At 39.5% G+C, this 10,867-nt stretch overlaps 1 protein-coding gene across 1 annotated transcript; it reads right to left on the reverse strand.

The window, feature by feature from the left end:
* Positions 1-4,518: 4,518 nt before the first annotated feature.
* On the reverse strand, positions 4,519-9,888 carry LOC143889634 (alpha-terpineol synthase, chloroplastic-like). The gene is made up of 7 exons (XM_077393911.1): positions 9,631-9,888; positions 8,982-9,243; positions 8,528-8,903; positions 5,862-6,080; positions 5,609-5,747; positions 5,016-5,264; positions 4,519-4,931 (listed from the first exon to the last, which is right to left on the reverse strand). The coding sequence occupies exons 1-7, from the start codon at positions 9,859-9,861 to the stop codon at positions 4,635-4,637; spliced, it is 1,773 nt and encodes a 590-aa protein (XP_077250026.1). The 5' UTR covers positions 9,862-9,888; the 3' UTR covers positions 4,519-4,634.
* Between the last annotated feature and the right edge of the window lie 979 nt (positions 9,889-10,867).

The raw sequence follows: 10,867 nt of genomic DNA on the forward strand, positions 1-10,867 counted from the left end.
TCAAATGTGGAATGACACACAACAACTGTAAACATCATCGAAACATATCAAGTGCCTATCTTGGCCCAAAGGGAGATTCGAAGATTCAAAATAACATGGATGTAGGTTAAGTCCTGTCTATACAGACTTTAACCCCATCTCCCCCACAGTTTTGATGGGGTTAAGGGATTCGATCTTTGTTCACTCCCTTGGCGAGGGCACACTTAAGGAATTAATCCTTAACTGGGTCAGTGGAATGTCCATAACCATAATCAGAATCTTTATCTCCTCTGTTTTCATTTGCAACTGAAGCTAGAGCATAAAGTTCCAATTCAACTTCCACACAACAGCAGTAGATTTGCTGTCCCTTGATTCTGATCCCTATGATACATCAGACTATTCTTCCACGATAAGTGGATGGCCACCATAGTTTTGAGCATACTCTTGAGTACTCGAAAGAGATCTCATCAGCCTCATAAGGGCAGCCGATGCTCATGGCCAGGATTGCTAGTCTAAAGACTCATCATGGCAACTGTAAAGGCTATGTCTGGCCTAGTGCAACACATAACATACATGAGACTACCAATCAGTTTAGAATAATCTAACTGATTCACACTGTCTCTTCCTTAGAGATCAGCTTCTTGGTATCATTAAAATGGTGTCTCAATCGGTTTGCACTCACTGCATCCTCAAAAGGAAAGTATGTTTTTTTTTTTTCATATAATGGGCTAGGCCAAGGGCGATTCCTTGCCTTTCAAAAACTTACTTTCGTACCAAGAATGGTGTTAACAACACCGAGGTCTTTTCATGTCGAATTATTTACCCAAGGTTAGTTTCACATTACTCACCACAGAGAGAGATTGGAAACAAGAATCAACATCTACATATAAGCAAATAATCATGACCTTATTTGACACAAAATGATAGTAAAAGCATTTATCAGAGTAATTGATCAGAAAACCCAAAGCTCTTTACTACTTTGTCAAATTTTTGATGTCACAATTTAGGTGTTTGATTAAGACCATAACAAAATTTTGTATAAGCACATACAAATATCTACTTACAGCCCATAGTCTTAGCCCTTTTTGGCAAATCGACTAGCTGTCAAGTTAAATTCTCTGACAGAGAGCTCATTTAATCATGAATGGCTTCTGCCCATAACAAAGAGTCCCTAGATCTCATCACTTCCTGATAGGATGATGGATCATTCTCCAAAGGGTAGGTGACAAAGTCCTCACCAAAATTCTTGGGTACTCTACCACATATAAATGAAGTGCATATACCAAAATAATAGTAACTACTTTAACATCTTATAAAGTTAGTTGTTTACCTGAAGAAAGGGCCAAGTTCACAGTACCAGTGTGAGTGACCTCCATGTCTGCTCCACTAGCCACTGTACCAGTCTCCTTTACTTCGATAACACCAGTGAAAATTTTCTTTGAGTTGTGAGCATGACAAATGGCTTCTGTATCCGACCACCAATTTGAAGAAGTACTGGCCCTTTTTTTTTCAACATGGTAGTGAAACTTTTAGGCTCAGCCTTATCTACCAACATAGTAGCTTCCTTATATGGTGTGTCCAAACGATTAACGTTTGACCATCTCAAAGGGAATTACAGTCTTGTCCATTTTAGTCTAATTTACCAAAATAAAATATGGAAAGAGTGCACCTGATTTGCGAAGCGCGATAACCAAATAAGAATAACCAAGTCGCGAACCAAATCCAAACTCGAATCCGAGATATCCAAGATGAAGCCCAACAGCAAGAGATTACCACCAAGGGAAAAACCCAAACCCAACCTATTGGGATTTACAGGGGGTGAACCAAGAACAAAGAACCAGCCAAGGCGAAACCCGAGGCGAGGGTTGTTCAGACTATCCAACTGTCGGCAAAACTAGTTGGCAAGAACTGGTCTAAAACCAGTTGCAAATCCCAAAACAGATTGGCCTTCTGTATAACTCGCGATTTACAAAGTTGTTATCTTGTAAATCCTGTCCAGATTTCTCGCCAGAAATAGCCCTGCGAAAAAAAAATCGGCAAAACCAACGAGAAAGGGACCCGACGGCAAGAAGTACCGGCCACAAGAATCCACACCAAACCCAACTGCTGCTGTTCGGTCGGCCTCCAAGGATAAGCAGTTTTAGGCCACCAGAACTTGCAGCCACAAGTAGGGATTCAGACACCAAATTAATTTTGACCCAAATCAACAGATACCCAAATTTGTATCGTCAAGATGGGTTTCATCCCAAAAACAAAATTCCAGAGTGAGATAGAGAGAAGAACCCAAAGATCAACTGCCGTGAGAAAGGGTTCCGAGATAATCCCCAAATCCGAGGGAGGTTTGCTTCCCCTGTGTGTGTAATTGTTTGATTCCAGCGAGAATCAACCGGCGGTTGTATAGTGTCGTCTCAGATTTCTCACCCAAAATGGGAGAAGAAATCCGATCATTGGGACTAATCTGAGAATCTTTCTCCCAATTCTCGATCTGGGTATTCAAAATCCTTGAATGAAAATCCATCCCTTCACCCACCTCTTCTCTATCCTTCACACACATGGTCTCTCTGCCCAGATTAGAAAAAGCCAAAAAGGGAGGACAGAAATATTGAAGAAGCCAAAGAAGATTCTACAAATATCTTAAAAATCTTTTAATGGGTGATTTGCAGGTGGGAAAGAAATTCGTCTCTCTTCTTTCTTTTTAAGCTTCTTGCAGGTGGGAAAGAAAGATTGAAGATCTGCCCAAAATTCACCATCTCTGTGTGAATCCGTGACCTAAGCCGATGTGGGAGTTTAGAACCCTCGTTGATGTTTTCTCCGGCAAAGAGGGTTCTTCACGACCGATAATAGCACGCCCAAATCGATTCTTGTGTGCTATAATCTCATGCCCAAATTAGGGTTTAAACCTAATGCTTCAAGATTGTTAGAGTAATTAGTTCAAGCAAGAGGTTGCTTGAAGCATTACACCCATGGTATCTAGTTTGGAATACCAAGTTTGTTGCCTCCAGCCCCTACATATATTAGATACACTAGGGTTTTAATAGGTTAGTGGGCTCTAGCCCAAATAGGCCCACTACACCGGTCAATTATCTTTTTGGGCTTATATTAGAACATACATGGGTTATATTATATACCCAACACCTTCTTAAGAATTCTTCTAGTTCTAATGGATCAAAAAACTATTCGACATGAATTGTTACATTCAGTTCATACACAGTAAGATGTAGAGACATTGAGAATAAGATTGTTACATTCAGTTCCTACATAGTAAGATGCGGAGACATTGAAATTAAGAAACTGTTACATTCAATTCCTGTATTGCAACTTGATGTTTCTTAATTTCAATGTCTCTGCATCTTACTGTGTGATATAGAGTTCTGCTTGGATTGGTCGAGCCTATAGAAAGCACTTTTTTGGGATCATTACACATTTTGTTGAGTGGAGATTGAGTTAAAAGTGTGGAGCTGAGCTATAAGCTCAAGGAGGCGATCGTTTCCCTACATGGAACTATGGAAGAGTCCTTGAAAGCTTCATGGCATTCCATCACTTTCATCTTTGAATTTTCCGGTGTTCTAGAAACTCTTTGTCATGTTTTATGGGGCATGTTAAAATATAATATTGTGCTCATTTCTTTCATTCTAATACCACTTATTTTTCGGGGTTCTGTCATCGCATTACTAAGAAGAGAATGAATATGGATCAGATATGTTTGTAATTCTGATAATCTGAAGAACTGCTGGATTGCATGGTCTTTACAAACATCCATAGTTGAGTCCTGGGAGTTTCATTAGCACAGTACAAAATGTTAATCCTAACGAATTCAAGGGAGTTTTCATCCTTGTCTTAGATACAAATTCTCTGCATACTTCATCAAAATTTTCAGAAACATTCCCATCGGTTTGCCTTGTGCTCTGATTTTGAGTGTGATTCCTACTATTTTGCGACGCATACTTTGATGGGGCAGGGCCCGCCAGTTTACACCCATACATAGCATGGGTCCGGGTTACTAGTGAGTGTGTGTGTGTGTGTGTAGGGAAAACTGTTTCTGAGGTTGAGGTCAAAAACAGTGTGGGCCCACATTTTTTGGGGTGATCCAATGCATTCATTTGAAAGACCCCTACATAGATAGGGTGTTCACAAAAACAAAGGTGGTTAGGATCATCCTAACCCTTCCATTTGTGGAGGGAAAAATGGGCAGATTTGTGGAGAAACAGTATATGTCCATTTTCCCTCCACTTTTGGATGGGTTAGGATGGTCCTATGGACATGATTTTTGGTACACACCCTATCTATGTGAGGTCTATTCAAATGAATGCTTTGGATCACTCCAAAAATGTGACCCCACTTGAGTTTTTGATGCTTGAGTTCAGAAAGCCATCAGAGCTCGAGCTCAGAAATTGTTTTCCCATATGTGTGTGTGTAACTATAGATTTGTTCTATTGGATATGGATTTTTTCCTTCTGCCAATGAGCGTATTTTTCCATATAAATATTCTTGTCAGTCCACAACATAAAATGGGTTTTAAATAATTATAAAGGCAAAGTCTATTTCAATCTCTTTATTGCAAGTTCATAATCATATAAATAATGTTACATTAATATATCATCCGATATCTACTATTAAGAAATTGATAATCATCTATATAGACCAAATAAGACTTCTTATTCCTTAATCGAAATGGGTTCAACCAGCAATGATCTGAATCGCTCTTCAGTCTCTTTATCTGGGGAACCAAATCCATCACCAAATTCATAATAGCATTGGGACATCCTTGCAAGATCCAATGCAGCATTGATTAGAGATTCAGGAAGGGAACAGGAGAAAGATTCTTTATTCAACTTCTTCCATGTACCACTAATTAGACCTCTTATATGTTCACGAGCAACTTCCTCTGTTGCACCTGTTTCGTGCATGTAACATTGGATCGATTTGGGAACATCACCTCTTGCTAGCTCGTCCTATAATGTTGAAAAAATTATAAATATACAATTAAGTCGGCGAATTAAATAGTGCAACATAGAAGCTAAGTATAGGCAATTTACCGTTGAAGTCCCCCAATCATCCCAAAGTCGAAGAATCATCGACGACCAGCGTAAAAGGTTAGAATACTTGTCTATGCAATCAAGTGCATCATTTGTTATCTTTGTTTTCGCTGATAAATAAGCATGGGCTAGCACAACTGGTCCTGATATTGAAATCCAGGCATTGCTTAGATACTCATCAAGTGTCGGCGTATATCCATTGCAATACCATTTTGCCTCCACAAGGTATGCTTTACATAAATCTGCCCACTAAATTAAATAAAACCTCTCATTAGATATCTTAAACACAAATTGGGCGCGCATGATAATGAAATTACTTTTAAAATGAGGGTGTACGAATCCTAGTCAACTCGATGCGGTTTGTTCTAGTAGTTAGTTGCCCGACCGAGTAGACAATTGAGGCAGTCACAGCAGGAGAGTCAAAGGTGTTTTGATTAACGTTGAGGGAAACATTCGGACTTGAACAAGAACTCATCCATATTGAAGGGACTAGAATCTAGTGAGTTAACAATGGCTTGGAGGAGTTTTGAAATTACAGTTGAATTGTCAAAGAGTGAAAATTAACTTGATAAGGGAAAGAATGAATGCACTACCAGTTTCTTCAGGTGCCTTGTGATTTCCAATCCTTGTTCTTTTAGGACCACATAAGCCATTTCGTTGGTAGTGTTGAAGAGAGCCATAAAACATATCTTCATGTACTCTGGAAGTTTTTCCAAAGAGTTAACATCCCATCTGCAAAAAGTACATCAAATGTTTGATATATTAGAATTTGACAAGTATTGTAGGGTCCTGGAATATTGGCAAACTCTCTAGTTGAGATCCCAAATATACATACAAACTCTCTACCTGTCAACAACATCAGTAAAGAGCTCCAATTCTTCTATTGAGCCATAGACATCATAGACATCATCAATGGTTGTTATTAGTTGATTAACTTTTGTAACCACTTCTCTACTGTATCCAAATTCTGGTTTTGACATGGTTCCAAGAGCCCATAAGAAGCACTCCAGCAAACGGTCTCTAGAAAAGCTCAACTGCTTACCAAGTCCCAAATTCTTCCACCACCTATGAGTTAAGAGCAACAGAAAAAGACAAATGTGACATGTATACAGAAATGATATCAGCACCAGTGTGTTGATAATAACTTCCCTCTTTTTTAGGCCGTCATTAATTTAGGGAGATGATATTTTCACTCCCCCTGCATTAAGTGCACACTCCTCTTATAACCTGATTTGATGTGAAAAGTGGGCAACTTTATGTCAAATCATGTTATAAGGGGGGGGGGGGGGGATATCATCACCCTTAATTTATTGTCGGTCAATTAATTTTTAGTGATTTCTATAAGGGAAATTATACCCCCCACGGTTAACGCTTTCTAAGCCTGGCAACAGGGCGGGGCGGGGCTGGGCCGGATGTTGCATTCCTTGTCCCCGTCCCCGCTTCGGGGATGGCGGGGAATCCCCGTTCCGCTTCGCGGGGAATATCTAATCCCCATCCCCGCCCCGCCCCTATCCTGGACTAAAAATCCTCTACTCAAAAAAGGTTTTTAACGCCCTTAAAAGGAAAAAAACAAGTTGTGTTTGTGCACTTATCAAAATATGGTAGTGCCAATATCACTAGCCTAAAAGAAATATTTACTGTTAACAAAAAAATACCAAAACATTACTAAAATAAGTGGATATTGATAATGGCTTGCATATTAAAATGGGGCGGGGCGGGGCGGGGCCATCTCCACCCCCATCCCCGCCCCTGTCCCCGCTTTCGAGAATATTTTAAGTCCACGTCCCCGCTCCAAGTCGGAGAATCCCCGCCCCGTGTGGGGCGGATCCCCGTTTTCACTGGTGAAATTACCAGCCCTAACGCTTTCTGTGAGAATGGTTTACTGCTTGAGGATAAATTCACCCCCTTTAACGTTTTTCTTTGCCTTTAAAACTTAACGAATAACGTTAAAGGGGGAATTTTATCCGTAGAGGGGGGAGGGGAATATCCTTCCCCTTTCTATCATCCTCTAAATAGAAAATTGTCAATGAAGATGGGAGTGTGATTATTGCAAATTAGCAATTATGGACAAAGCCATTTCGCAGCCCCTCTTTTCTAAGACACAAGAGCCAACTCTCAAATTTTCTTATCCATTTCACTCATAAGAGTTGGCAATTTGACATCCGTTAGATGTATACGGAAATGATATCAGCACCAGTGTACTGATGATAAAGCCCCACTAGTTTTTTCAGACCGTCATTGATTGGCCATGCATAACTTTTTTGGATTTCTATCATCTGCCAATAGCCAACTAGAACATTGCTAAAAGCTTGTTAAAAAAGATGGGAGTGTGATTATTGCAATAATGGACAATGGCATTTTGTGGCCCCTCTTTTTTTACAAGACAAAAGCCAACTCACCTCAAATTGTCTTATCTGTTTAACTCATATGAGTTGGCCCTTTTTAGGGGTGCAACTCGGGTCGGGTCGGGTCGGGTTGCCAAGGCCTCAACCCTCACCTAACCTGAAATTAAATTGGGTTGGCTTTTCCCAACCCAACCCGAGAAAATGACAACATATAACCCGAGCCAAAGGTTGAACCGTCGGGTTCGGGTTGAGCCCGACCCAAGTTGCACCCCTAGCCCTTTTCTCCCAAAAAGAAAAGGCTGCAAATTGCTTTTGCAAAGTTACCTAGACACTCCCATATTTACGCAAAGTCATGGAAAGCTAATTAAAAAAGAATAAAACAAGGACAATGATAAATTCGCACCCCTGCAGTACGCATACGCTCGCTTATAGCGTGATTTGACGTCAAAAAGTGTTAAAGTTAAGCACTGGTTCACGTCAAATCATGGTATAAGGGGTGCGTATGCAAACTGCAGGGGGTACGAATTCATCATTGCCCTAAAACAAAGTAAATAGTGCAATAATCATAACTAATATGGTACTGTAGATATCAGTCCCCTATCTATAATTTAGAGAAATTATAGGGTGCCCAAGCATCGAGTCCTGTGTAGGCAGTATGACAAAAGTACAGCCTTTGATATTTGATACAACTGCAGCTTACTTTTTGGATCAAATATCAAGGGCCGTGATCCCGACACTAGACTTCATGTTCAGGGACCATATAAAATCTCCATAGTTTATAATTAAATAAAGCCCAGCCGCGAAATGCCTTCTACGAAATGCCTTCTTCATTAACAAGTTGGGTGGTTTGACATGCGACATACCAGCCGCGAAATGCCTTTTGCGATGGACGCTAGCAATTCCCATTTAAGTAATATTATATATATATATATATATATATATATATATATATATATATATATATATATATATATATATATATATATATATATATATGTATATATATACATATATATGTATGTATACATATATATATATATATTTGTATGTATATATATATATATATATATATATATATATATATTTGTATCTATGTATGGATGTATATGTATCTGAGAGAGAGAGAGAGAGAGAGTTGTACAAGGGTGATATTTCATATGTGCTTACCTAGACACAGCTTTAATATTGGTCTGGTATGTAGCCTGCCCCATGTTGTAATCCAGCTTAGCAAACTGAAATAAGAAAGGGTTCATGTCTTTTTCTCCAACATATGTTTCTATGTACCACCTAGCCTGTAACCTTGGCATCCTCCAATGGAAAGGAAGCTCCAAGGCATGCTCGACACGCCTTTTCAAGTCTTGATCTAACTTCTTCTCTTTGAAATCCTTGAGATACCTAATCGTGAATGCTTTGGCCTCGTCCAAGACTATCTCCCCTTCGAAACCTAGGTATGAAGCTTCGTACAAGCTCAACATACCCTCTATATCCTCACAAAGTGATGCCACTAAGTTGCCTTTCTCGTCCATGAAGCCATTGAAAACGTCTGTTTCTCACGAAAAATACAAACTTCAGGGATTACAACAAGTTTAGAAAAACTGTTATGGCATGAGAGTAAATTTACCTGGTGAGACTTCAAACCCATGTTGTCTAAGGAGCCCAAATCGGAGAGCTGTTGCGTAGAGATCGCCCTCCATCCTCATGCTGCTTTCATCGGTGGATATGTTACCTAAAGCTTCCTTAAACTCATTCTTGAAGTGATATCCCACACCAAGGCGTTGAAGGGTATCAATCAGCTTCAATTGAGCTAAGGGTTGGTCCACTCTTTTGAGCAAACGCCTCACATCTTCCTTCATCTTCTCGATTTGTCTCTCGTACATATGAACCTATAAAGATTAGAGAGAAAATTGGATTTACTGGCTATGCAAGAATGATTACACAAAACCCTAATGAATGTTTATATAGAGCAATTAAAGTATAAACATAAAAAGATAGTAAGGAAAGTATGAAAATAGATCAATGAAGATTATTCTTATCTAGACAAGTATCGTAATCTATCCTAGGTAATTAAACTAACATTGGATGATCGAATGGCCAGATCTTACCAAATCTAATATATTCTAACATGCCCCACAAAACATGTGATTGAAAATTGACATACGTTTGATTACAATAAATTTAGATCTGGTACTATAATATGGCATAATGAACGGAAAAATAAGTGTAAATCCTTCGCATCAACGATAGAAAATACTATGAATTGCAATAATTACTGTGTAATCACTCTTTAGTGACTGAATGAAGTCATAATCCCCAACACTTTTTGAGTAATTTGCTGATCGTCGATTAATGGTCGTCTCCAACATATGGGTGCTTAGACTGCATGTAATCTTCATAGCCATGTGTGCATTTCTCCTAGCTGGAGCTGTAGGTGAAGGCAGAAGAGAAGGTAGCAAGCGTGAGAAGGAGCAAGGGTTGGAGAGAGAGATGAGAGAAAGAGCCATCTTAGTTGAGCTATAATTGTAAGAAGAATGATGAGGATCTTTATACCCTCTTCCGATCCCTGTCATATGTATGTATGTAACACGTGAAATAAAAATGTGGTTATAAAAAAAAATGGTTGTTTTAACATGCGCTCCTCAAGGTGGACCTACCAAGGGAGATGGAATCACAAGCTTGGTAGGGCCATAGAGAGTGTGCCAATGAGACAGGTTTTATCAATGGTGGAAAGCATCTTTTGGGGTCCTTCTGGAATCAAACAAAAGTCCTGTTTGGGATGGTTGAAGTTCCTCCTCCCTTCTCCGAAGGAGTAAAGAATTTTATAGACTCATTGAAAATCCGATGTAGGGGGGTCCCAAGTTATACTAGATTGGAAACACAATGAGGAGGGAGAATATGGTTGTTTTAAGAAATAGAATCTACCAATTTAAAACCTTTAAACCGATTTTAAGATTAAGAGATCAAGAATTAATATTCAAGCATACAAGTTAAATCTAATGGTGCAATGCAAATAAAAGAGCAAAGAGATAGAAAGAGTGCACCCGAGATTTAAAGTGGTTCGGTCCTCAAATCCGAGGCCTACTCCACTCCACCAACCAAACCCGTTGATGGCTTCACTATTTGATCTTCTTAACCTTGGCGAAGATCGAATGCCAATTACAATAGCTTTAACTTTGGTGGCTATCCTCACCCCAATAGCTTTAACCTTGGTGGCTATTCTCACCACGGAGAATGGGCTTCGCTTCTCCGAATACTCGCCCGAATACAACACTCGAAGGTTGAAAGAAAGAAATGAAAAATCCCTCACAAGGGTTACAAAATGGATGTACAACTTTAACCTTGGTGGCTATTCTCACCACGGAGAATGGGCTTCGCTTCTCCGAATACTCGCCCGAATACAACACTCGAAGGTTGAAAGAAAGAAATGAAAAATCCCTCACAAGGGTTACAAAATGGATGTACAAATTTGAGCCTATGATCCAAATCCTAAAGATGGTGATGAGAGGCACA

The sequence above is a fragment of the Tasmannia lanceolata genome, unplaced genomic scaffold, assembly GCF_043159265.1.
Source record: "Tasmannia lanceolata isolate RefF3 unplaced genomic scaffold, GAP_Taslan_0.1 ptg000013l, whole genome shotgun sequence".
NCBI lineage: Eukaryota > Viridiplantae > Streptophyta > Magnoliopsida > Canellales > Winteraceae > Tasmannia > Tasmannia lanceolata.